The 27,890-nt window shown below is 41.5% G+C and overlaps 2 protein-coding genes across 3 annotated transcripts in view; both read right to left on the reverse strand.

Annotated features, from left to right (window-relative positions):
* Nucleotides 1–3,292: 3,292 nt before the first annotated feature.
* Nucleotides 3,293–8,425, reverse strand: LOC128803701 (uncharacterized). The gene is made up of 2 exons (XM_053970910.1): nucleotides 6,050–8,425; nucleotides 3,293–3,789 (listed from the first exon to the last, which is right to left on the reverse strand). Exon 1 carries the CDS (start codon nucleotides 7,803–7,805, stop codon nucleotides 6,543–6,545), a length of 1,263 nt encoding a protein of 420 aa, XP_053826885.1. The 5' UTR covers nucleotides 7,806–8,425; the 3' UTR covers nucleotides 3,293–3,789; nucleotides 6,050–6,542.
* A 1,135-nt stretch (nucleotides 8,426–9,560) lies between these two features.
* Nucleotides 9,561–27,890, reverse strand: part of PDCD6IP (programmed cell death 6 interacting protein) — a 32,048-nt gene continuing 13,718 nt past the window's right edge. The window contains exons 6-18 of one of the 2 annotated variants that reach the window (XM_053970834.1): nucleotides 25,453–25,553; nucleotides 23,653–23,769; nucleotides 22,613–22,835; nucleotides 21,754–21,877; nucleotides 20,946–21,123; nucleotides 20,427–20,538; nucleotides 19,212–19,381; nucleotides 18,239–18,487; nucleotides 16,804–16,938; nucleotides 15,804–15,898; nucleotides 14,366–14,498; nucleotides 13,780–13,985; nucleotides 9,561–12,929 (exon numbers count right to left, since the gene is read on the reverse strand). In XM_053970834.1, coding sequence (XP_053826809.1) covers nucleotides 12,764–12,929; nucleotides 13,780–13,985; nucleotides 14,366–14,498; nucleotides 15,804–15,898; nucleotides 16,804–16,938; nucleotides 18,239–18,487; nucleotides 19,212–19,381; nucleotides 20,427–20,538; nucleotides 20,946–21,123; nucleotides 21,754–21,877; nucleotides 22,613–22,835; nucleotides 23,653–23,769; nucleotides 25,453–25,553 — 2,009 coding nt within the window. In that variant the 3' untranslated portion in view covers nucleotides 9,561–12,763. Of the gene's footprint in view, nucleotides 12,930–13,779; nucleotides 13,986–14,365; nucleotides 14,499–15,803; nucleotides 15,899–16,803; nucleotides 16,939–18,238; nucleotides 18,488–19,211; nucleotides 19,382–20,426; nucleotides 20,539–20,945; nucleotides 21,124–21,753; nucleotides 21,878–22,612; nucleotides 22,836–23,652; nucleotides 23,785–25,452; nucleotides 25,554–27,890 lie in introns of both variants that reach the window. The other variant, XM_053970824.1, reaches the window with a different exon arrangement.

Consider the following 27,890-nt stretch of genomic DNA (forward strand, 5'->3'; position numbering starts at 1 on the left):
TGGGGTCCACTAAAGCACACTTTTGCATTCGGTTCTATACCAAGGCCCCACAGACAAGACCAAATTATAACATCAGAGACATACACCGGCCAACAAAAAATACATAAATGAGTGGTGCAATTACACAAGTCCTGTGCTGTCCAAGTCCTACCCATACCCTAAGGAGCTCCCTCGGGGGTGTGTTTCTCATCTGTGGGGACAGGGTGTGGGCTGGGATCCCCTCTAAGATCAAAGGGGGTCCCTGTAGCCTTGGCAGGCTTACGATTCTGACCCCCAACAAAACTCAAATTCTCAATTGGAAGAAGGATAGTCAATTGGCCCACCAAAAGCATTCATATGGCGAATTCGATCCAAATTGTGATTCAGAAATTTATGACTAGAGCAAAGGTAAGAGGGTCGCTGCATCCATCTTCCTGCCATGGTATGCAGCAGCAAAGGCCCTCGGTGAGATCTCTCACCTGGGGTGTTGGCTAAGCAAGCATGCCAACGCTATATCCGCCACACTATCAGATCTGCTGGCGGACGAAGAAACCACCAGGCACGCCACACTACAAAACAGAGCAGCCATAGACTTCCTGCTGCTTGCCCGTGGTCATAGCTGCGAGGACTTTGAGGGGATGTGCTGCTTCAATTTATCATCGAAGAGCACATCCATTCAGGCCAACATCCAGCGGATCCAGACGCAAGTTCAAGATCTAAAGACTGAAACCCGGGCTGTGGACGCGGTGAACAAGATATTCACGCAATGGGGTGTTCCTGGGTGGGCAGTTTCAATTGTAAAAGGATTAATTTGGATTTTAATTATTATTTTCCTGATTTCTGTAGCCCAGACCATTTTTAAGAGAACTTTGACTAAAATTTTAGGGAACGTTTATTTAGTAAATAAGAAAGGGGGAGTTGTGGGAGGGGTCCCTGCACTCCCTTGGGAGACAACAGCAGTTTAGAAGAACCTGTCAATTACTTGGTTTCACCTGCCTCGGTTAGCTGTCAATCAAAGTTAATGTATTCCTCAGTTCCAGAAAGTTCTCTGTTTCTGTTACCCCCATTGGTTCCTGTTATAGAACCACTCCTCCTCTGTACCCCTATTGGTTTATGGTATATCACCCCATCCTGTCTCCTCCCCTCTACCCTTTTCCCATTGGGTAGTTTGTACCCTAACCACTCCTACTCCCTTTCCCTTATATACCCATTCCCACCTTCCCTCGGTGCTCTTGGAGCCTGCTCCCTCCTCGAGTGCTTGTCTCCCTGTCTCCTCTGCCCGCTCCTATACCTCCCTCACAATAAAGCCTCAAGGATCATAGCAGCACAGGAGTCCTCTCGTCATTACCGGTGGAGCTATCCGGATACCATCGGCCCCTCCCCACGGACCAGTCAGCCGAGGATTTCCCCAGACTGACTGGGCACCCGGGCAGCCCCCGTGGCGGAGTATTACAACTTGAGGTCACAGGACAGGTTACTCTAGGTGAAAGGTCACCTGAAGTCAAATCTGGTTTCACTATAAATCTCATCAGTGCCCACAATGATGCCAGAGCCAAGTCTCAGCACGTTTTTGTCACCTGGATGCTGTCAGCTGTTGTGTGCATGTGTCCCAGGAGCACAGTCCAAGACCAGCTGAGTTGCCAGGTCCATATCCATGTGGTTGCTCACCACCTCAGCCTCCAAGGAAAGGGACTGCAGGCAAGCTGCCCACTTGGAATGGCCCTTCCACTGCTCTGCCTTCCCAGCAACACACTCCACCTGGCTAGAAAACATGCTGTTAGCAACAGGCTACCTTCACACCAGCAAACACTCCAGCAGTTTACCAGCACCGAGAACAGCATTCCAGCACCCAGGAGTGCTTGAACTTGGAAGTGCAAACGCAAACAGGCGTTGCCATACAGAACTGCTGAATGGATTAAAGGTGAAAGGACTGAAGGGACCAAAAGTAGTATTTTGTGGTGAAGCCTTGGTGCTGATTTTGCAATGGCAGTTGCCTCTTCCTTTTCATGCTTGATAGTAAACAGTTTTTCTTCACAACTTGGTTAATAAAATTGGTGGCCAGCCTCTCACAAGGATTTAGAAACATAAAAAAAAAAAAAAAAAAAAAAAAACAAAAAAAAAAAAAAAACAGGAAAAAAAAAAAGCACAGTATAATAACTGAGATACAGTTGTTGGCACCAGGGACTATTATACTCAATTAGGGGAATTAGATGCAAGATTAAACTCATAACTTGAGATTAGCATTAACTCTATGCTTGCCAGTAAGTTACCAGAGTTCCAAATTTGAGTCCAAATCAGAAAAATCTCAACTTTTGACTGTCAGAACACAAAAGCATAAGGGAAAGTACTTAGAGCACTGCAATTAAAAAAATGAATACATTTTTTTTAATCTAGCAGTACTTAACTATCATGATGAACAAGAAGTCATTTATTTTGTAAAAAAAGAAACACTGACCATTTCAAGTATACCTTTCAAAAGTTATAGTAAACCTAAAAAGTTAGTATATTGGGTAATGTTAGTCAAAAGCAGCAAGAATCTCAAATCTTTTCCCATAAACAATACAAAAAAGCAATTTTGACTTTTGCTCTGCTGTAATAGCTCATCTTTTCAGGCACTGAAACTTTCGAAATAGTTTCTTTTAAATGATACATAGTGAACTCTTGAAAATTCAGGCAGTTTCGCTTAATAGTATACAACCAAGACTCAAACCCATAATTGCTCAACTTAGTCTATTTTTATGTTCTGCCAGGATAAATGCATGCCAGAAAACAGCTTCTGAGATGCAAGTCATTTCAGAACTGAACGCTTTTTAGCAACAAGCAAGCACATCTCTCAGGTAATGCAGAGGGGGGAAAAAGTGTTTTCCAAAGGATTTTCTTGTGATTTTCAGCTACCTGACAATGGGTGAGGTTGCTACAGTATGTCAAGGTTCAAATATTGCTTCAAGGTACTTGGAAATAGCAAAGGACTTCATTCAGTCTAATTCAAACTTAATCTCACAAATCAGTTCTAAAAGCACTCAAAACAGTGGGACAATAGTAAAAGAATCACCATTAGCTGGCAGTGTCATATTAGTGGTCAGGAAAGAAGACACTTTTTCCATATGGGCTGAAACCATGTTAATAAAGAAAAAAATTGCAGAAAGACCTGCCAGCCCTGCAACAGTCTGGTATTTCACTGATGATCTGCTATTAGCTTGCTTCCTAAAACTTGCTTTTCTTACTAATTGCATTGAAAGCCTTTATGCAAGATGAAATAAATTCTTGACTGTCACCAGAGGACACAAGCAAAAATGACACATCACAGCTATGGTCACGATGAAAAGACTAATTTATTTCCTCTGACTCCAGCATTTATAGTTCTCAAAAGGTGCCAGTGGATTGGAGGGTGAACATGCCACCTCTCCAACAAAACTGGACAAACTACCAGTACATCAAAGTTCTCTGCCTCTATGAAGGAATGCAAAACAATAGGTTGTTTACAGAAAGTTGTGTGAGAAAGTTTTCTACAAGAATGTAAACTCAGAAGGCTTTAGAAAATCTTAAAAAATCAGGGCAACATTTCACCCTTCTCAGTTTAAAAACAAAAAAAAAGGAAAAGAAAAATGAACAATGTTCAGTGTCCATTCATGGAGGAATCATCAGAGTGATCACTCGCGTCGTCTGCATCCGAGTCATCACTCAATGATTCACCCACTTGATGCCTTTCAGGTTGGTCACGGTTTCCACGTTGCCCGTTGGCCGGATTCTGTCTCTGCAGTTGCAGGTCAGGGCGAACACACTTCGAAGGTACCCAGCATGCCCCAGTATCTGTGGACACACAAGCATACCCGCGCCCCGAAGCGATAAGGTCATAAGGACCTTCCCACTGTTTGGTGACTAAATTCTGCACTCGAACCTTCACTCGAGGCTGATGTGCCTCGTCCACAGCCTGCAACGAGAAATAATGATTCAAAATGACAGGGTTATTTGAATTCTGCTGCACCGTAAGATGATTGATGGTGTACAATGCTTTTTCCGACCAACTGTGCGGGGTTTTACCCTGCATTCCCCATTTTTGTTTTTGAAGAACCCACTTCAGAGTACCATGAGTGCGTTCTACAATAGCTTGACCAGTTGGAGAATGAGGGATACGAAACTTGTGTGACACACCCCACAACTGCAAGAACTGCTGCACCTTTTGTGAAGCGTAAGCAGGACCATTGTCGGTTTTCACAGCAGAAGGTATGCCCAGAATAGCAAAGGCCTGCCTCCAGTGGGCAATGACATCACGGGCCTTCTCTCCAGTGTGAGCAGAAGCCCACATTGCAGAGGTGAACGTGTCCACCATGACACGCACATATTTGAACCGGCCAAACTCGGCAATCTGTGTGACATCGGTCTGCCAAAGCTCCAAGGCCCTAAGACCTCTGGGGTTTACCCCTGGCTGGTAAAGGTGGAGCAAGCGCATGGCAGTCGTCACAGGACTCAACAATGTCACAAGCCTCAGTTGGCGTTAGCTGAAACTGCTTCTGCAAGGTATGTGCGTTCTGATGGAAAAACCCATGCGATGCCTCGGCCTGCACGAGTGTGTCAGGCTGAGGTGCTACCCACTCTGGGTTAGCCAACTTGTCAGCCCTTGTGTTACCTTCTGCCACAAACCCTGGCAAACTGGTGTGACTCCTCACATGCAGAACGTAAAATGGATGAACCCAGGCCTGAATGGCACACCACAAGGTCTTCAGTAAATTAAACAAGGCAGGATTACTGACCTCCTTCAAGACCGAATGACCCAATCGCTGTGCAATGTCGGCCACATAGGCGGAATCTGTGACCAAATTGAAAGGTTCCTGGGAAAATCTCTCAAATGCCATGACAGCAACCCACAATTCAACCACTTGGGCTGAGCCATCCTGATGACCTTCCAGAACCTGCCACTCAGATCCATCCTTTCAAGTAGCAATGGCCTTTCCCATCTTCCCCACACCATCAGTAAAGACGGTGGGCCCTTGTCCTGACTATTTTTGGGCCGCAAAGAAATTTGTGTGGATTTCGCCACCTGCAGTAGCTTGTGGCTGAGCAGATGATAAGTGATCTGCCCTAAAAAGTTTTCCAGATCACATCGCAGGGACACACGTGCAAAGCTCCAGTCAAAGTCCTGCCGGGATACCAGGAGTATAATCTTTGCGGGATCCGCACCCATCAATTGCAAACACCGTTGCCGGCATTTGATTATCAAGCGAGCAAGCAACTCAGCCAATTCAGTTGCCATCATCTGTGGCTGATGGGGCAGGAAAACCCATTCCAAGATGTGCAAGGGATCGGACCATTTGTCACTCCATTGGCCAATGATACCTGTGGGATGCGAATCTGGAGTGGTAACGAACACAGTGACATCAACAGAGAGATCAATGCGATAAACTTGGCGGGCAGAAACAGCCCGCTGAACCTCCTCCAGCACCTGACGCGCCTCAGGGGTCAATGTGCGAGGCGATTTTAGATCAGAGTCTCCTTTCCACAAATCATACAGAGGAGACAGCTGTGCGTCAGTTAGTCCCAGGTACAGATGTAACCAAGTGATGACACCCATCAATTTCTGGGCATCATTCAGCGTCTTCATCGAATGCCCAAATTGCAACTCCTGGTGTTGGATTGTCCGTTCCAGAATTTTGACCCCAAAATACTTCCAAGGAGGTTGTCATTGAACCTTTTCTGGAGCCACCTGCAGTCCATGCGCATGCAAAGCATCAAGCAACCGAGGCTGAATCCTCAACAGCTCATCCTGGGTGGAAGCAGCCACCAAAATGTCATCCATATAATGATGCAGATGTGCACCAGGAAACTGCTTGCGAACTCCAGACAAGGCACAAGCCACATACCATTGGCATATGGCCAGGGAATTGCACATCCCCTGGGGCAAAACTCTCCATTGATATCGCTGTGCAGGCTCAGCATTGTCGATTGCTGGCATCGAGAAGGCAAATTTTGGTCTGTCATAGGTATGCAAAGAAATTGTGAAGAAACAATCCTTCAAATCCACAATGAAGATCGGCCAATCTGCAGGAAGCATGGTAGATGATGGCATGCCCACCTGCAATGCTCCCATGCTTTCCATCATGGTATTGACCTTTTGGAGGTCTTGTAACAACCTCAATTTCCCAGATTTCTTCTTGATGCAGAAGACAGGAGTGTTCCAGGGACTGGTAGAAGGCTCCAGATGACCCTGGTCCAACTGCTCCTGCACTAGATCTCGAAGGGCACTCAATTTATCTTGAGGGAGGGGCCACTGGTTCTCCCAAACAGCTGTGTCCACCAGCCACCATATAGGAGGCGTAGGACACAGCCACCATATAGGAGGCGAAGGACTGCGCCCTTCATCGCAGTGGCCCCCATCAAAAACCCGTCCCAGTGCGCACCCCCCATGCAGACAGAACATCCCTTCCCCCAGACGTTAGCAGGAGTAGAAGTAACATGCGGCCTAACCCAGGCCGTCTGTCCCTCTGGGTTCGTGACTGGCACGGACCGCTGGCTCACGTAATATCGCGCCGTTCCCCCCAGTCCTGCGACAGACGTCTCCACTGTATTCAGGGGCCAGTCCAGAGGCCAGGTGGCAAGGGAGAGACCGTGACGTCAGCGCCGCTATCGAGAAGCCCACGGAGGCAAATCTCTGACGGCGTCACACCAGGGATGGACAGAGTACATGACATCTCGGGACGGTCTTTGGTCAGGACAGCGGTCCATTGAACTTGAGGCAGCCCAGTGGACCCAAAACCGCTGGCCCCACGCGGCCGGTCAGCCGTCCTGTGAACAGAAGACTTAAAAGGTACAAGTTGAGCAAGCCGTGTCCCCTTCGGGATCGTGACAGGGGGGGTGGGTGTGGAAACCATTGCACAAATCTGCCCTGTGAAGTCTGCATCAATGAGACCCAGGTGCACAATGATGCCCTGAAGGGTGGCACTAGACCTCCCCATAAGGAAAGCACTCATACCTTCACCCAAGGGACCAAAGGCATCCAGGGGAACCTTGTGTATTTTACAAGATTCTAAAACAACTGTTGCTGCTGTGCAGACATCCACACCTGCTGAGCCGCAGGTGCTGGCTGCAAGCTGGCTGAGCAAACCTCTATGGGCTCTGGGGTCTGGAGAGGAACTTGTGTCTGGGCATGCTTCCCCTTCGCGCTCCACTTGCCGTTTCCCCTTTTTGGTGCTGGCCCGAGCATTCCCCCACTGCTGCTGCCAGCCCTGCGGCACCACCCAGACCGGCTGTGCAGCAGTATCCCAGGCAGCCATCTTTTGAACCGAGGGGCTGAGGTCTGCACAGGCCTTTGCCATCTGCGAGACAGTAGCTGCACCAGGAAGAGCACGTATGACTCTCTTACAGTCCGCGTTACGGTTGCTCCTGGCCAGGTTCGCAAGCACAAGTCTCCTTGCCTCAGGATCTGCTAACTGCCTCTCCACAGAGGCAGTCAGTCTCCCTGCAAATTTCATGAAAGGCTCATCGACCCCCTGGACAATGGTCGCAAACGGCTCCAGCGGAGCAGCCATTCCCAGGGTCTGAACCAGTGCTGCCAAGCCTAGCGTCTGGCACTGGTCAAGCACAAGGGGACCGTATCCAGCTTGCTCCTGAGGATCAGCATAACTGCCTGTGCCCAGCAACATGTCAGCGCCAACCGCACTCCTGGGATCCTGAGGCCCCCGCGTAGCATTCCTTTGCACTGCGCTGGCCACCAAACGAGTCCACTTGTCCTCAAAAACGTCAAACTGCACAGGGTCAAAAAGAGCACGTGCCACAGAACGGATGTTGGAAGGTGTCCGCATGTCAGCAGCAAGCATTTGGAGCGTCTGCATAACTTCAGCAGATCCAACACCATGCTGGGCAACGGTATCACGGATTTCTTTCAGTATCTTAAACGATAAAGGCTGATGCGTGCTGTGAGTAACACCCCTGAGCACAGGGAAAGCCTGGGGATCCCCTGGTAAGGTTGCATCATCTGCCGTGTCCCGTCCCGTGGGTTCCACAGGGACAGCGGCAGCCGCTTGACTGCGGGGCAGTGCAACGTCACTTGACACCACGGCCCCCGCAGCATCAGCAGAGCCAGAGGAGCCTCCTCCGCGATCCTGCAGACGCTGCGAGGAAGCAGAGTCGCACACCTCGTCGGCCTTATCTAGGACCTCCTGCCAAAACCGCCCGTGGTCCCTCGGACGCACGGTCACCTGGCAGGCGGGGAGGGTCCACAAAGCCGATGGGGAGGATCCGCGGCCACGGGAACCCACCGATCTCCCGCCGGCCGCGTCAGCAGTCGCGCTAAAGGTAAACACCTCAGCGCCCCGCTGCGCCGCAGCCTCAGCCCCCGCGGCAGGCGGGGGAGGCGGAGCCGAACCAGCCGGCAGCTCGGCAGTGCCGTCCACCGCAGCACTGGCAGAGGGCACCGCGGCGGACACAGGCGCCAGCGCGGACCGCAAACCCGGCACCCCCTCCCCCGGCGCAGGGGAGGGGTGGGGTGCAGAGAGAGCCGCGGCGCGCGGAGGTACGTCACCGCAGGGCGACACAAGGGAGTCCGGCACGGCCCCAAGGAGCGTCGGACGCGTGGCGCGCAGCCGCGCAGCGGGCACCGCCCCCGCCGGGCGGAGCGGGGCGGGCTGCCCGCCTGCTGGGGCGGGGCCTGGCGGAACACCGACCAACGCCCCGCCTTCGGCGGCTTACACTGCCGGCGCATGCCCAGCAGGTTGCACAGGCTCAGAAATGAGAGATGATCTCCCCCCAGAAGACGAATCCGAGATCGAAGCGGGCGAGCCCGCTCTCGCCGGCCCCAGGGGGTATGTCGTAGAAACACCGCACTTCGGACAAAGCGTCCTCACCGAATCAGACGCAATCAGAGGCGAGGGCTGATCCACGGGCCCCGCTTCGCCCCCGAGCGCCGGGAAGGCACAAAGAGAGGGCCGTCTTTCCCCCGGCTTACTGCGCCTGCGGCGCGGGGCGGGGCGAGGCGGCCGAGCCGGCTTCGCCGACCGCTCGCTCGAGGCTAGCGGGCTGGGAGCCTGATTCACCTCAGAGGAGGAGCAGTCTTCCGGCTCACCGTCTCGGGGAGAAGGGGAAGCGCCTGCATCCTGCATGAACTCAAATTCCCTGTCGTCCACGTCCGAGACGGACGGTCCCCGCAAAGAGCTCCGAGAGCTACAAAATTCAGACCCCGGCCAAGCCGCGTCTAACATTTTCCATTGCACCAGCAATGGCCCAACGTCCACAGAGCAATCATCAAACAGGGCTTCCATGAGACTGCCCCCCACTTGAGACCACATCTCTCGGGACATCGCCTCCCTAGGGTCGGAAAAGAAACCCTGCTGCCTCGCCCACAAAAACAGCCTTTCAAAATCACTCCAGGAGACGGAAACACGTTTCCTCTCCAGGACATCCCTCCAGAGATCCAAAATCAGAGATTCCATCCCGAAACCGATAGAGGTTTTCACCACTAAAACAGCAGGCAAAACGCCAAAGAGGAGGGGGGGTAAGCACACTCTCACCCGACCTAAGCTGTAGTATACGCCGGCGGCCACCAGATGTCACCAGAGGACACAAGCAAAAACGACGCACCACAGCTATGGTCACGATGAAGAGACTAATTTATTTCCTCCGACTCCAACATTTATAGTTCTCAAAAGGCGCCAGTGGATTGGAGGGTGAACGTGCCACCTCTCCAACGACACTGGACAAACTACCAGTACATCAAAGTTCTCCGCCTCTGTGAAGGAATGCAAAACAATAGGTTGTTTACAGAAAGTTGCGTGAGAAAGTTTTCTACAAGAATGTAAACTCAGAAGGCTTTAGAAAATCTTAAAAAAATCAGGGTGACACTTGATTTCAAAGTCTCTGAAAGGACCCGGTTGTAAACTTTTCCTTCCACACAGCAATTGAAACAAGCATGGCATTATAAAGCCTTTAAAACAAACAAAAAAAAAAAAATTAAAAATAAATTGACTTCTTGGAGTGCCCATGGGGACTGTTTATCTGCTGTTATTAGCTGCCCTTACAATCCCTTTTCTTGCAACCCAGGCTTTAATGCCCATGATGCTTGGAGTCTCGTGTAACCCAGCCTGAACAGGAGTTCACAAAAGCAAACTTGAAATACAAGTTTCTGAAGGCACAGAACCATGAAATCAATCTTAATCATTTTCTCCTCATATAAACAGAGGGAAATACACTCCATCAGCTTTGGAAATAAACACAACTACCAGGATCTGAATGTGGCTGTTATTATTACCCAGCAGCTGTAGCTGATACGCCTTCACCACAGCACAAACATTCTTTGGAGCCCTAACTTGTTTCCATCCTTTGCAAAATAACACTTGTCTGAACCCAAAGGAGTTGAGAGAAACACCATGAAATCAGGTTTTCTAACTGATTTTTTTTTAATAAACTATAGAAGAACAAGGTAACATTTCAACCAAAGTCATGACAACTGCATGCTTAAAAGCAGATACATAACATGTCTGGATTTTTCTGTTCTCTTTAGGAAAAAAAAAAAAAAGAGAAAAACTGAACATAGTGCATAGATTTCTACACATATTCAAATAATAGACTAAAGCAAGCAGAAACACAACCAGAAAAAATGTTTTGACAGCAATTCCAGATCTATGAAATTTTAAAAAGGAAATTTCAGTTCTAAGAATCTTTATGCTGGAACAAATTACTTTTTTTATACAGCATGAAAATAAGTTTTATCAATCGAGGCACTAAAAACAAATTTACACAATAGCTCAAATGCATCTGATTTGTGAACTGAAAAACCTACAGCCCATGGCATACTAAAAATTTGGACTTTAAAAGGTTGCATTAAACTTGCACTTGCACATTGACACAGTGAAATTAGTGGAAAACTACTGTTTTTCCTGTTAGCATAAAATCAAGTTCTGATTGCTGTTTCCAAACAGTTATATTCCTAGCTTTTTCTCATTGTCCTCGCTTGCCTCATGTCCTCTCATCAGGGAAAAAAAAAAAAAAAAAAGAGAGGTTTCTGTGCCACCCCATTCAGCAATGTTTATGAAGAAATGCAAAGCACCTGTCTTTGTGCAGTGGTTTCATCTATGGTGCTGTATTCCCTTACCCCATCATGTTCCCCAAATCACTGAGCTTCTACAGATTAACAAATTTGTTTAGAATTAGGTACTCAATAAGTTCTATAAGGGGTGTTCATTTCTACCTTTTGATCTACATTTTCTACAGGGGTTAGCAAGTATTAAAGACAAGGAGTCTTCACACAGTAACTGGGATGATCACACAGCAAGAGGAACTTGAGACAGAAAGAAAGAAGCTCATATGAATACAAATGCTGCTTTCTTTATGAGGAAGAATATTCATGATCCAGTGAGGATTCCACCCAGATGCTACAATAACTGGCACCTCTAAACACCTACATTAAAATATACCTCGATATCTTAATCAGGCACTTTAATAGAAAAACAAAGGAGTAACTTTTTATAACACAGGTACTGTTATAGTTATTCTGTAAGGCCAGAACATCTTCTATGAAGCATTCATAAAATGTACTGTCCCACAGAACCAACTCTTATCAAGGGCTAAATGAAAGGAGAATCCCTCATTAGACAAGCCTGTTAGAAAGAGAAAAGGCTGAAAATTGGTTAGCAAATATTTGGTAGAAGCCATTAACCCCAAACTTAAGATTCTTCACTACCTTATGTAAAATGCAGTGCAAGGTTATTTATCCCTTGAGATGATGGATCCAAAAGTAAACATTCAATGTGCTTTAACTCATAAGATTTTCTTCCCCCCCCACCCAAAAAAAAGACCGTTTTCTACTGAAAACAAGCTCCCTGAGGGAATACATCTATTTTTTCAAGGGGAAAAAAAGCAAACATTTGAAAAGCAAACTGCAAAGCTCCAGCAATCAATAGTTGCCCTATTTTGAGCCATAACACAATTTCCACCACCATTTCTTTGGAAAACACAAGTTAGAACAACTACTCACTGGTCCTGTAAAAGGACCCGGACCTCCCTTCTTTTACATAGTATCCTGCAGATGAGAGCAACCATTCTTGAAAAATAGTAATACATGTATTTCAGTCCAATGCATTTCAAAGTTATAGGAAAACTACCTGTAAGACTTCATCTACCAACACTTAAAGGGCTAATTATAGATTCTGTCACAAAAATACAGAATCACGGAAAAGAGGTGGAAATTCACTTGTAAGGCTAAACCCTTGAGAACTTCTTTATGTTACGAAAGTCAAGGGACAAATGAAACAATCTACAGACACACAAAACACATTTTTATGGTAATGAGAATGCCAAGTGTTTAAACCGTTCTTAAGTAATTTATTTCTTTTTACTGATGATTTACAAGGGCTTGATTATTAGACAAAATAGCATATTTTAACTAAACTAAAAAAAATACAAACTAATAGAGTATAGAAGGAAATGCTATATGGTTCTGTAGAATAAATCACACCCAGTGCACACACTGCTTTGTTTTTCTCATCTGAACCTATTTGTTACTTAGAGGATTTTTGCAAACAAATATTTTGGTCTAACCAAAATGTACTGTACTGCTTCAGACCGCTGAATTAGGCTCAAATTCTGGCATTAGTCTATGGTCTAAACCACTGCAGTAGATCCTTCAAAGTGTTTAGTGTCATAAAAACTGATCTAGACATTTTGGAGCAGTTAACAAGAGACAGGAGTTATAGCTGCATACAGTTCAGTATGGTACACTAACGGAAGCTAGAAGTTTTAGTACACTTATTGCCAATTTCTCCCAAATTTTAACAAGCAGAGCTTCTTTGCAGAGACATTATTGCTGATAATAAGGCTGTTGAGGAAAAGGGTATCCAGGCTGTTGAGGTGGTGGATATGGTGGCTGCCCAGGAGTTTGATACACAGGTGAGGGTGCATATGGCAGATTATACTGACCATACATGTATGGATTATAGCCCATTGGCATTGGCATCTGGCAATACCTGTGTGGGGGGAAAAAACAGCATACCTGAGTTGAAAAACACCAATGATGGTAATTTGCAAAAAGAACTCATTAATAGATACAAACAGACATGCAGGCTCCACAAATGCTTTCCTTTCATTTTGCTTTGAGTGCAGCAGGGAATATGGTAACTTTCAAGGAGCAAACATGAAAACTATTAACAGTGCAGGGAACAGAAATGCAGACAGAAGGTGGAGTAAAGGCAACTTGCTAGAACTAGAAGTGATCTAAATTAATTCTCAAATCTTTAATAACATTGTGTATATTTCAACATTTGCTGAGCCTGCTACTAGAGGAGAACACAGCTGCCTTTATTTCCTTGTGACGACACAAGGAAGATGGAAAAAAAACATCAGAAGAAAGCACTACTTAACTGGAATTTTCTCTGTATTTTTCAGTATCTTAGTATCATACTAAAGACTTGAAAAATAAGATATGCCAATGTTTTTGAGCTAGCCACCACCAAATGATTATGCAAGTGTTGGCAATAATCAACAAACCACAGTTAAGGAAATGCAGCCCTATTTTCCTTCTCCTTTAAAGAAGATGAACTGTAAACACTTAAAATGTACCTTCCCACAAAAGGTACAAGCAAATGATTCCTACAAGAGTTACATGACTAAAACTAACAAAAAACAAAAAAACCCCAATCCAAAAAAACAAAAAACCCCAACCAGCCAAAAAACCAACCAACCAAAAAATTCCTTCCCTCAAACAGCAACCAAACCTTCAACTTTAACAATGACTAATGTTAAAATGTTACAAACAAGAAAAAGTGCTTTTAAGTAACAGGGTAACAAAAAATCTGCTTAAGTGCTCCCGTAACTTACCCTGGGTAACCGGGATAAGTTGGGTAAGGTGGTCCCTGTGCCTGTGAAGGTGCAGTGCTTGCTGCAGGTGCACTGGCTCCTGGAGTAGGAGCTGGAGCAGCAGCAGGAGCTGCAGCTGTTCCAGAGGGCGCTAATGCAGAAGAGGAACTGCTTGCTGCAGAAATCACTGGTGGTGGTGGCCTTGCTGGTGGCTGTGGTTTAGTCCCCTAACAAGAGAAAGTAAATTAAGTTGGAGCTTCTTTATTGAAGACTTGGAATCAAAAGCTGTGGTTATATGATTAATTCATTTTTATTTTCATTTTAAACAGACATTCTATATTTCCTCTATACAGGTAAGACAAAAGCATCTAAACAAAGCATCTAAATGGCAGTAAGCTTTTAATTTCAAATCCAGAAATGATGAATATGAATAGTACATAACACACCTCTCTGCAAAGCCTTAAAATTTTGCCCTCTATTTCACTTCAACACCTTTCCAACCACACCAGTATACTATGGAGTGATACACACAAATTACAGATCAGTTCAGAGTTCTCAAGTACAGATGCAGTATTTTCAACCCACTAATTCTGCAGCATGTATTTACCACCATGGTTCTCGGGGCTGGAGTGGGAGCGGGCGATGCTGCTGGCTTACTTCCTGCTGCTGGCGTGGTCTGATACGTAGGCAGCGGAATGGAGGGAGCGCTGGGCTCCCTAGCAATGCTTTGCTGCAAATCTCTATTAAAAACAGAAGAGCAAACATGCAGGTTAGTCTAAGAATGGTTCGTTATACACTGCAGCCAGTTAAGCCAAAAAGATGCAGTAGCGTAAGTCAAATATTTAAAGCATGATCACTGAGCTAGCTCAAACTAAATTTGGAGTCCAAATCACTTACACGGAAACCATCCTCTAGCCAACTCTCTGATTAACTGTTACATTTATTTTCTAGTAATGTCTTAATGTTCTAACTCAGTACTGGGTATACATCATAACATTAGCCAAAACAGTAAAAGAGCACAGCAAGACTCAGCAGAATGTTCTATTAACACTAACCCTGCAGCCTTAACACTGAACATAAACATTGTAGAGATGTGAGATAGTCAGACCTCTGCCTCAGTTAGGCAGCCTAATAGCTTCCAAACTACATGAATGTAGGAGGCCAAATAAAGGCAGAAGGTGTTGTAACTCAGACTTTGTTTACAAGTACAGAGCCCAAATGAAAAATAACAATTCTACAAAGGATCAAGTTTGGAAAGGTAAAAATTGAGGGCTGAGCAACTCATTTCTAAGATGGCAAGTACACAGAATAACTGCAGCTTCACCAACCAAAATTTTAGGATCAAGTCATTTCTTATAAAAGGCTATGTGCTTTGCTGAAGAACACTGATTAAATGACAAACCTTTTCAATTATGCTTTCCTCTTAAGAGAAGAGCCTAAAAATCACATCTGAAACATACTATACTAGGTCTGATCTCTTATAGGGGACAATGACATCAAACACTCTTCCTCACATGAAGGACAAAATGTTTTTCTCTCCCCAGAATTGTAAGCAATCCATGTATCTAAGCAATGATAAAGTATGAGACTAGAGCAGACTGCAGAGCAAGTAGAATACTGATGCTTTCCCCCCATCACTCTGAAGACATGGAAGAAATCATACAATGAAGCACCTAATTTCTCAAGCTAAATTGACAGCAGGAGCAGGGTGTGGAAATCAGAAGTTCCTCAAAGGAAAGAAAATAAATTAACTAACAAATGCATGCGAAAAAGAATATAGTGAAATCATAATATGAAACAAATTTGTGCTGAACTGCACACAGGAACAACAGAGCAGATTTCAAAGTATATTTTTCCATTTATTTCTCCTATCACTTTCCTAGGAGAGATGAGAGTAGGACTGGGATTAAAGTAAAGAAGTGATAGGCTTATCAAACCTATTCTTTCTTTCTCATTTCATCATAATAAACATGTCCCCAAAGATAAATTTCTGATAAATACTTTTAACATTTCTGCAATGCTTTAACAAAACATTGAAATCTTACTTGAGCAGTTCATCTCTTTCAGTCTTGCGAGCAAAGATAATGTCACTGCACTTGTTCTGGAATTTCAGCAGGATTTCTGTCAGCTCATTGTAAAACTAGTAAAGAAAAATAAAACCACAATATGCTCAATCAATACTTTCAGACTCTATGCTGGCATACTTCTACATATTGATCCAGTTATAGGTGTTGTACTATTACAGTGCCCAGAACTTGTCATTCCAGTAAGGTTTGCTAGTACATTCTATTGTACTTTTCAAAATCAAAATTAGTCAGCTGCTGTTGGCCCATCACTGTAATAATATAGAATTTTGTGAGGGTGTGTTTGTGGGTGTGGGTGTATAAATACAAAAATAGTTTGCAATAACTAAAAAAATGTACTGAAACCAGAGCAAAACTGGATCACTTCTGGTGATTAACTATTTATTATTGTTGTAAAGGGTAATTGTTTATTTTTAATTTTGTTTCTCTCAATTCCATGCATTTCATTCATATAGATACCTTAGAGGTTGGGTTTTTTCAGTCTAATGAGCTATCAATAAACCAGCAAAAAAATATTTAGTACAGAAGCCATAAGACACCTTCCAGATGCCGAGCGCAAAAAAAGCAAGCTAAATACAGCTCTCCTCATTATTTCTCATGTATGCAGTAACAGCATTTAAAATACCAATTTTATAAGGTGATTAAATACCATGGGAGAACAGATGAAAGAATTTCTCAGATAAAATGGCTCATCCGGGTGCTTCAGCATAATTTACTCAACTGTAATTAACAAGTTATCCTATTGCTCAGAAAAGCTTACTTTTCAGATAGGAACAAAGAAGCATTTCATAGCTCTTGAAACAATCAAAATTCAATCAACTCACTGTCCTCGCTTCAGTAGTAAAATCCTCAAAAATGCACTTGTCAGCTACCATGTCTCCAAAGTTTATTATAATTTTTGATTCACATCTCATTGTACACATAAAAAAGCATCCTTTCAATCCCTTAAGCATTACCATACCTTTGTGCCTTCTTTTAAATTGGCTACAAGTTCCACAAAGTTGTCATTTGCTACAGCTAAGTTCTTCAAGACTTCTTCTCTTAAATTAGATTCGTTGTTTGATTGTTTCATCTTTGAAAAATCCTGATGCGCGTTCTTAAAAGAAGAGAATAAACAGTGCAAATAACGCAAGCTAGTTCCATATAAGATTCTGTATGTTTTGCTTTCTTTTTCCCCTCTTAGTCATTGCTTCTATTTTCCCCAGTACCTGCTTTTCCTCATCTCCCATCCACACTGGACTTCCTTGCTACCTGCCAAGCACAGTGACTATTATAATGTATATTTCAGAACTACATATGTTAACTCACTGGCACTAGGTATCCCCACTTAATTACCTGTTCTGTTGTGGGCTGCCTTTAATAATTCTCAAGCTCATCCTGCAGACTCTCTTTCCAGGGCTATACTAATTAGGCTCTCTCCTGTACTAACTTCCATTGATATTCATAAAATCATGCTGAAAAGTCAGTATTTTTAAGAAGCATTACTTCAAATTTGGTTGACATTGGCAAACTATTAAAAGGACACGGAAGAGGAAAACTTACAGAAGGATCACCTATTTACATCTCATTTCTTTTAGAAAAATAAACAAGCACACTTAAAAAGACTGTTTCAACTGCCAGAAGCCAACAAACTTGAACTCCAGAACATTCAAACATTAAAGTAATACCCATGAAGATTTTTTAACTATGTTGTGCTAAAAATATCCAAATATAAAATCCTTGCTAAGCATGGTGTATATGGTCATTTAAGAAAATTTTTTCCCTTTTGGAAAAAGTCTCCATCATTACTTAAGCTGCCATTATCTTTTCTCCAAGCACTAAGACCTCCTTTTGCCAGATGTTCCAGGTACCAGTCTCTGATAAATTAAGACGGAATTTATAAATAAGAGAAACGCTATTAAGTTTTACTTCAAAGAGCTCTGCACATACTGGAAGTCAAGCATATATTGTAAAGAGCAATTAGGAATAAACCAAGCTGTACTTCAGAGACTCAAAATGTCTTCTACTAGACAGTAAGGACACATCTTCTGTTATCCCAGGAAGAATTAAAATAGAGTGAGTGGGAAAAAAACAAAAACCCAAAAACTTTTTAAAACACCACTTAAAACTTCTTTCAAGGACAAAACCATCTGCAGAATTGTGCCAAGAAAAGGTCCAAGAGAATTTACACTGGAGCTGTAGGGAGAGCCTGCTAAACATTGCCATTTCTTTCTAGTGAACACAAAGACATCACTGTATTTTTTCAGTGATTGAGACATAAAGAAGTATCAACTGACATATGACAGAATAAAAAGCAAAACAGACTAGAAAGCAAAGTGAGACTTCTAAAGTACTAGACAGGTAGAAGTATCATTGCTCTTAGTTTAGGAGAAAAGAAAACATGCAAAGTGTTGTACCTGAATGTTTTTGAGAAGTTCTTCCTGCTTTTTTAAGGACTCCTGCACTTTCTGTGTGTAACTTCCATAAATTCTGTCCAACTCAGTCACAGAGATAGCCTCCTCATTTATAGCACCATCCTGTGCAAGTGCAGTCAGGAATTTGCTTGTCATGTCAAAATTCACAGATTTTAGGTCATTTTCCAGTTGTTCTCTCTCCTTCTTAACTTCATCCAGACTGGCCAGCAAAGTTCTTAAGACATTAACAACCTAGACAATATAAATGTCCTAAGTTAGCTGGTTTAGAGGAACTACTGGGGAAGCATAACCTATTAATAACTTGTTTCCATCTTGCATTCCTCACTGATGCTGGCAATATTTCTGCATGAGTATTTGTTTATGAATGTATTTAAAGGTGAGAAACCAGGACAAAATATAACCAAACAAAAGATCTTCAAGCATTTCTCAATCTATATTCTCTTCTACAGGTTTGCTTTTGCTGAATTACTGCAAAATGTTGGGTTTTTTTTTAAGTTGACCAGATACCTTCCAATAGGATATTCTAAGATGGCAGCAAAAACCACTGACATAAAATCATTACTATGAGAAAAATAGTAATATTGCTGTATATGAGCCATTAACTTCTTGGAAAACAAATTGGTGTAATTGCCTAATACTTCAAAATACTGACCCATGTCTTATGTTGTCCCAAGAACCCGAGCACTACACCCCACTCCCCTACATAACAAAAATATTCATTGCTCCTTTTATTACAGTCAGCCAGTCTTGGTGTCCAAGGTTATTGACTGCTCACATTAAATGTAACAAATTATGCTCAAGAAGATTTTAAACATGAAGACAACTTCTTTTCCAAATGTTAGTTACCTCATGTATCAACTGAGACAGAAACAATTAAATTACCAATTCATGCACATTTACTTTGTTAGACAAATAGCACTTCTATTCAAAATAGACACAAATTTCACTGTTTTACCTCATTTCCCTGTAGTGTTTTTGCTGGGTTGGCAGAAGGTATGGCTGCGTTGAGTTCTGCCTCTGGCTTACACAGAAGTGCAATTGTATCCCGGTGAGTCTGATAGCGCTCCTTCACCTGCCCATCTGCTTGCATAGCTTTATTCAAAATATTATGGTAATTGGCTCCCTCTGGGGGCAGGAGGAAAAAGAGAGAGTTTATATAATTTCAAAATTTGAGCAAGCCATCATACATTTTTATAAGCCTGCACAATTTGTAAGACTTTTATATAAACTTAATCTTCCAAATTATGTTTTAAAAAGTGCATAAACTAGGCACCTATATTAATTCTCCCGTGAAGCATACAAAGGTATATGAATGAACGCTGCTTTGAGCTACTCTGCAGAATTAAACCCCTGTAACTTTGCAAGACCAAGTCAGTAATATCAGTCCCTTCTTAACTTCAAAAGACAACACATATTACGCACACAGAAAGCCTGATACAGTGATGGTTTTAAGTAGTTTGTCCTAACTTCTGGGGAAACAAAAAAAACCATCAAATTAAAGAGACAACATACTGATGGAAAAAAAATACATTGACAAAGAAAAATACTTTGAAGTATTTAAGAGGCAATTGAAATTAGATCCTTAGAAGGGCAGACGTTTTTAATTTAATTTGCTTTCGGAAACTTTAGCGTGCACATGTATGAAGCTAAGTGACTCAGAGTCCCCAGGCAATTTCAAGGGGAGCTGCTTTATTGCAAAAACCAGGCCTTTTAAAGAAGTTAGCCAGTTATCAGTTTATATACTTTAAGGCACAACAAGCCCAAGTCAATCAACCCCCATACACCACGATGTTGACATGTGGCAGTCATGCAGAACATCTCTCATGTCTCTCTACCCCTATTCCAGCTGAGTCACTCTCCCAGAGTTCCCTTCTACTTAGCCTAAGTAGCCTGAGCCATGATTTTACAAGTGTATCAAGGCCCATATTTCCTAAGATTTCACCTATATGCAACATGTACATACATGCCAAGAGTGCAAAAGCAGCAGCAAATTCCCTGTCACATCCATTTTCAGCTCCGAGTAACAGTGCAGACTGTAATCAGGATATTTTGGCATAGCCTGCCTCAGACTGAAATTGGTATATTTATAGATAATATCAGAGCACTGAAAACTACTTTAATTTGCACCACGGACATTTTTAGAACCCAAAGCATGAAACATGGACTGTACCTGCTCTCAGAGGCTTATAGAGTTCATTGGACGGTGTTCTCTGCCAGCGTTCTTTGAATTTTGTTCGCAGGTCATTGTCTGTAGCTTCTTCTTCATCTAATAATCTCAGAGACTGCAGGAGTAAAATGCTACATGCATTATGAACTGTTTTAAACATAAAATAGCTTCAAAATATGCAGCTAGTGTAGAAAACAAAAAGTGCCTCTACATTCTTTTACAATATAATTTGACAAATAAAAAACAGGCATGAAAGAGACAAATCACTCAAATTTCTTTAGAATGTTTTCCCAATGCTTCCCCCTCTCCACCAAGATTTTTAAAAAGAAAATATTTGTAAGGAAACATGGACATGCGACAGCACAGTTTCTGTATGGGCTGAACATTTAAAGAGCATATTTTGGAAGTGTTATTAAAGTAGAAGCATTTTAGTAATTGTTCACTTTTTCTATTGTCATTTAAAGTGAAGCATTCAGTGGAGATGTATTTTAAGAATGTTTAATGTAGTGGTTTTGGGCTTACTTCATCTAGAATTTCTTTGTTCCTTTGCAGCAGTTCGGGCAGATCTTTGATCAGCTGATCAACAGTCTGAATTCCCCCCTGCTCAATCACAGACTTAGACTTGTTCAAAATAGACTGAGGAACGGTATCACCAGACACGTCTTCAATAGCAGCAGGAAGATTAAGGGAAGCCAACACACTGAAAAAGTCAATATGTTAAATAAACAACTTTTATCCTGAAAATAACTCTTAACAAACAAACAACAAACAATTACACAGTCAATTATAATGGAAATGGAGTGTAATGTACACTTAGGCTGAAATTTCAAACATACAACTCACTAAAAGTACATTTCAAAGCTCTTAAAAACAAAGAAATCCTAGTCTTTTAGCACTTACAAAACATGGCAAACATTTTAGGTAGTGACTGGTAGACAAAAGAAACAACTGCTTTAAGTTACATTGCTTTTTCTCAGCTTGGTACAATTTTTTTTTTAATTATTTATTTTAACAAACTATTTAATAACCATTGGATATGAAAATTCTTCTAGATTAATGGTACTGGAACGTTTTCTGAGTAAGTGTTGGACTCCTAAAAAATGAGGAATGATGGCAGAAAAATACATACTACTTGTTTTTAATAAGCATTCAGATTTAACACCTACAGAAAAGTAGTTCTAAATCCCCCTGTTATGGTTTAAATTTGCCAGCCTACCATACAGTAATGAAATATCACTGCTATAATCTGGATATCTGCAGGCTGCAAGACACCAGGGCTTACAAGCTGTGTACAACCTCTCTTGAGAAACTAAACAAGAAGCATATTTACCCATTTGCCAGATTTGTGGCTTCTCTCATCTGGGCTATTGACCTGTTTACCAGATCTGCCTTCCTCTGGTTATAAACACTCACAGATTGTTGCACTTGCAATGGAACCATCTTCTCAAACAGGTCTGCAATTAGAATAGTATAAATTACACAAGGTGCATTATGAAAGTAAAAGCACAAACATCTTCACAGCTTTTTTGTACATGTTGTACTACAGAGACTGACCTAAACAGTTTAAAATACTTTCCTCCTACTCCCCAAAAACAAAAATCTAATGCCTTAAAAACAAAAATCTATTTTTAAAGGCCTTTAGATTTCAGTTTTTAAGGTTGAATTGAGTTTGAAATAACTTAAAGACAACATATTTACACCAATTGTAGAGTTACAAATTAGATTTGCCTTACGGCTTCATTTCTAATTTTGTTTCATTCAAGGAAAAATATGAGACAGTCAAGATAATTTTTTCACAACTCATCTGTAGAGCCAACAAACTGAAATTTTTCAACTTTATAGGAGACCAGCAACAAGGTTAGTTAATACTGTATAACTTGGTACTGTCCCCTACAGAACTTTTCCTTCTGAAATTAAAAAGATTGATTTAATATAGAAAATACAATTGCTGGGAAAATCTTAGAAAGATCTTTAAGAGAATTGTACATTTCAGGTAAGAATTTTCAACCTCTTCTTTATTACACTTATCATCAAGAACAACAACAAACTGGAGAAGAAAAACAGCAGTTTCAAAAACACAGATTACCCTTAATAGAATGCAAAAAGTGAAAGTTTATTTTTGCATGGTACAAATGAACTTTGTTTCACAAGGTAACAATTACCCTATGCACTCCACACACTTTGCTTACCAGTGAATTTCTGACTGAGTGGAACAACAACTGGAGTAGACTTCACAAGACTGGCTTTTCCAATGGACTCCAAATCTTTCAGGTCAGGGACCCGGTCATGGTAAATGAAGTCGTTGTCTTTTTTGGCAGCTGCAAGTGCACGGTTGATTTTGTCAACCAGATCTTTAACGTTTATATATTCATCATAGCGAGATGCCACCGTTTTCACCAAATCTGCTGCATGCTAAAAAAATTTAAAATATAGTTAAAATAATAAATTTTCTTTCTCCCTTTCATATATTCTTAAGAAAACAGATGAGCATACAAAAAAGAAGTTTCAAGCTCCATCCTGCATAAAGGTGATAAATGCATAGTGGTAGCTTTCAAGATGTCAACAAGATCATCTTATGTAAGTCTGTCAAATTTCCTGCATATCAGTAGATAGACAATGCACATGGATCTTCACTATCAGTTGAAGCAGCATTTCACATATCTATTTTCCAAAAGATCAGGGGACTTGAAGGAAGTAGTTCATTTCAGCCTTTTTTTTTTCTCTACTGTATTTAAAGTATGAGACGACCTTATTCATTACAACATCTAAATCCCCCTAGAAACCAGATACATGGGGAAAAAACTATCATGACTAAAAAGAGAACTGTTTGTACAAATTTTAAAAATTACTCAGATTTAAAGCAGGATATCAGCAAAAGAACAGGTAGAATTTTAACCTTTGGGGGATTTTTATTAACATTACGTAGGAAAATTTATCAACAAATCTGTCATATTAGCTGTACTTAGATATGAAGCTTATGCAAACACAAAGATAAAGATTTAACATGTCAAGCAGTATCAAATTGCCCAAAAATCACTAAAGCACATCTTTACAAAAGTTATAGAGGTGCCTTTCATCTTTGCAGCTGATAATAACTCAATTGATGTGATAAGCATGCTGAACAATTTCTGAATACATTTCATTCATAGTTATTTGGATTTCAGAACTCCAACTCAGCTTTCCAGGATTAAAAGTTTTTCCATATTTTTCAGAGAAGGAAGTTACTCACCTGTAACCTCCCAATTTCTTCACCAAATTTCTTCTGTTGTTTTGCCAGGATAGATTGATGATATTCTGCATTGGCCTGCATAATGCAGTGCTTTGCAGCCAGAACAGGAAACACCTCCTGGAAATAAAAATACTGACCAGGGGAAAGTCCAACCACAATAACCACCACAGACAACATGGGATGCAGGAAGAAAAAGGAAGAAGAAAAGGAAATTAGAATCACCCAATTAATGGTTTAGATAGGTTAAAACATCAGAGGTAAATGTCAGAGATCATGTGGCTTTGCATGGATTTAATATTTTCTTTAATCTGCTGTTGCAAAATTCTTGGTGTTCATTATTTTAAATGAACTATGATTTAAATCCAAGCCATGAAGTCACAACATTTACTTCAAAGATAAGAAATGCATGCATGTAGTGGAAAGGACAGTTGTAAGAACATACCCAAATACCCCCAGACAAAGCCAAGACAGTGTTTTTAAGAAATGGAGGTGGGTAGAAAGATAGGTCTTCTAGGGTTTTTTTTGTTTGATTGGTTTTTAATTAAACAAACTAATTACACTTAAAACAGCAGCAGGCCTATTAAGAAAGCAACTACAATTATAAAAGAACAAATAAAGAAGACCAGTGACTACTGACATGGAAAGCAACTTAAAAGTCATTTTTAGACTTTATATAAGTGCACTTATCTTTGCAGGAGTACCAACCAAGACATGAAGAAAATATTACGCTGCAGCGCACAGTACAGACATGGTCTTAGATCAAGGATTTGGCCTTACTGTTTTATTTCTTAAATCAAGGAGCACTGAAAAACCAGAGTGATGTTTTAAAGACCTCAGTATACAAAGACCTGCTTCTTCACATTTCTGCAAATTTGCTGCTCCCCCAGAGATGGAAAAATAACATTTAAAAAAGGGTTAATTGGGAAGACAAAGCTGTCTGGAAGGCCTTGCAACTGGAGTCCGACGCCTCCAATCAACCTTCACGTTACACTCCTAATCAAGTAACTGTTCTCACAGCTGGTGTTAACCAGCAAACCTTATGTTCTTTCAAATAATCTCACTTGACAGATTACTTTGCAACTGGAACGAGGAGCAGATCTACAGCTTAGAAAGGTACACAACAACAAAAGATAAAGCAATGGCTTTATTATAGCTCACTGCCTGTCAAAAATCATCATGAACAACGTAACACCTATGTGAGAAACATTCAAGGAACATGAGAAAGATCTTTCTATCTCTTCCAAAACCAACAGCATTCAAATTACCAGTTAAGATTAAATCGGGATATTTTACAAGTATCAAGATTGCTTTGGGGTAGTGCAAGAGAATGCAGGCAGAAGACACACACTGACTTCCAGTCAAGTTTTTCACTAACAGGTGAGTGAACAGTACCTCTGTATTCATGCTGTACTCAACATGAGAGCAAATTTCACATGGAAACACTGAGACAGAGAAGCCAATCAAGCCCCAATAGAAAGTATTAGTTTGAAAACAGATTTAGTAAGGCATTAAGTTCTAAGAATGCATCCGTAAATAACACCATAACCATTTCAAGTTCACTTTAATGAAATGCATTACAAATAAATGCACTGCATGTAATAAGATCTTATTAACAAAAACCCACTCTTTTGCCCCCTCGATTCTTCACTGTTTTTCAAATTATAGATTCATTTCCCTTAAAAGCAGCAATATGTCAACTTGAGAATATATATTGTAAGTGTCTTTCATTAAGTACATAGTAAACAATAACAGTTATTCACAGTAACAACATATCCCACATTATTTCCATGGGTTACTAACCTTGGGCAAAGTATCTTTATATTGACACTGTTTGTAAGCATCACCATAGTAATCTGCAGCTTGATTTGCTAGTTTAGCTATGATACCGTCTTTCATTTTATCTGTGGGGAGAAGGAGAAAAAATAAAGGACAATTAAGATAATAATCAATTTTTACAACTGAACAGGTGATTATTTCATCTTCAAACAGCAATAACTGCATTTTAAGTGTACAGCTTTACATTTACATCTCAAAGGTGGGATCCCATTCTTCCCTCTTGACATCCAGCAGCAGTTTCCAGAATTTCTACTTCAATTATGACACCCAAGGTTCAGTCAGTAGTACAAGAAATCTTTTGGCAGCTGCAAGCGTTTATGCAGGATTAAGAGTGATACTTTACCTCAAACCAATGGCAAGCTGCCAATAAAAGCCACAACAGTCCCACTCATAACTCTGGCAGCTTGATCCCAGCCCTTTCTTGTGCCAGCACAAGCATTTGTGCAGCCATAGTCAAAGAATTCAGCTGAAAACTAGTTAGCAAAATATGTTTTATTTTCAGCAATATCTGTTCCTAGCCTAGTTCCATGTCAGGATTCTGAAAAACTGCAATAGAGGAGAAGGGACTGGTCATTTCCATTGCAGTCTACACCACTGTCAGCTTACAGCAAATACAGAAACACCACTCCTCGACATAAATAATCACAGCTCCTCAAAGTCATATCCACTACTTCCTATCAGTGCATGTGCCTATCTGTAGTGGCATCCCCTGCCTCACATCCTCATCCTGCTCCTGAAGCCAAAACTGCTAGAATAGAAACATTCCGCAACTCTCTATCTCCTTTTATAAAGGAGATATGCACTATTGGTAGTGCAGGCTGGAGGTTATCTCCTTTTATAAAGGAGATAAAGATAACCACCAGCCTGCACTAGCAATTCAGCCTTCCAAGAGAAGGCAGGCAATCAGTGCAAACACTGGCTGTCCACTCTAAATAGCTACCCTTAGAAACAAGCACACCCTGCCTCCAGTGACCCTTCAGTAGTGACGTAGTGATAAGCATGACTGTGGACTATGGGGAGATTAGGAATTCTGCAGAGTATGTTTATCTGCCAAAATTCAATCAAAAGAATTCCCAAGTGGTCTGCTCATACCAGCATATTCACACATCGATCTACAACATTTCAGACATGAGCTCTGATATACTATATACTACAGCTTCTATGAGGTAAATATGTTTAAGGTATTCCAGGAAGATCTTTTCACTGTGGAATAGGACTTAGAGGACACACTGGGAGAAAGTAACTTATGAAATATATCACCTTTCTTCTTTGCTAGAATGTTCCTGTCTGGTGCAGTACCTATTTAATAAAACCAAACCATACAAAAAACCTAAATAACTTTTCTTTCTAGCCCCACGAAATGTGCAGAAGTTGCACCTCCCTATATAACAGTCCTATAGTTGGACCATTAAGAAAGGAAAAAAATACTGGCATATAAACTACATTTCCATTAACAGAGAAAATGTTACGGGAGACTCATTTGTCCATGCAGACAACTCAGAACATATCTTTCACCATCAGAAGCTTTAGTTTTTATTCAGGTATCTTTAAAACATTGCAGCTACAAATGTAAGCCTTGATTCAGAACAGCAAACATGTTCAGACTTAAAGACACTTAGGAAAGGCTCAGAAATTAAAATAACTGGCCTGTAGTTATGTAATGAAGTTAATTATGACTGACCAATTTGGCTTTTGCCAAACACTTCTGCTTTTTTTTCAACTTCTAAATAAACTCAGTTCTATCAGAAATACCATTGTAGCTGGTAAGCTGATAAATGGACTACCTCACTTGACACAAAACCCAGAAAATTCCAAGTAAGGTAAACAGTCAATGCAGCAAGAAGCTTAATTTCTGTTTTGAGATCTAACTTTGAAGGATTTGCACTTGAAAAATAGGTTTTTGAAGTTAATCATGTTGTCAAACATGATTCTTCACAAAATGTCTTTTCCCCCAGAGAAAAGAACCTAAATCCAGCAAAATCTACAGCCTTCATAATCAGATGATTATTAACCTTACTGTCTTTAAAACACTGTCAGTCTTGTGGTCTTAGGAGTAACCACAAAAATCTTCAAGTCACTGTGCACGCTTGGGGTTTGGATTAGCCTTGTTTTGTCTTTTACATGTTTTGGAGAAGAAGAAATCAAGACGATGACAATCTATTTGTCACACAAAATGAGGGAAGCATCTGCTCCACTCCTGAAGGAAACATTTCAGGCGTTTGTTGTATAAATTTTTTTCAAAGCAATGTCCGAACAGCTAGAGACTAAAATACTGCTACCAGCATGACAAAGAACAAACATAATTTATCAGTTGGCTGAAGGATGACAGTTTCTTGTTGAGATTCTCCTAAAGGCAGAAAGGCTACAAGACTTTTCAGGTATCTTCCCTGTGAAGACAAGAA

This window comes from Vidua macroura, chromosome 1 (genome assembly GCF_024509145.1).
Source record: "Vidua macroura isolate BioBank_ID:100142 chromosome 1, ASM2450914v1, whole genome shotgun sequence".
In the NCBI taxonomy this organism is placed as follows: domain Eukaryota; kingdom Metazoa; phylum Chordata; class Aves; order Passeriformes; family Viduidae; genus Vidua; species Vidua macroura.

Excerpts from the sequence above, each read along its gene's own strand:
- LOC128803701 (XM_053970910.1), bottom strand. The coding sequence starts at position 7,805 with ATGCAGACGCTCCAAATGCTTGCTGCTGACATGCGGACACCTTCCAAC.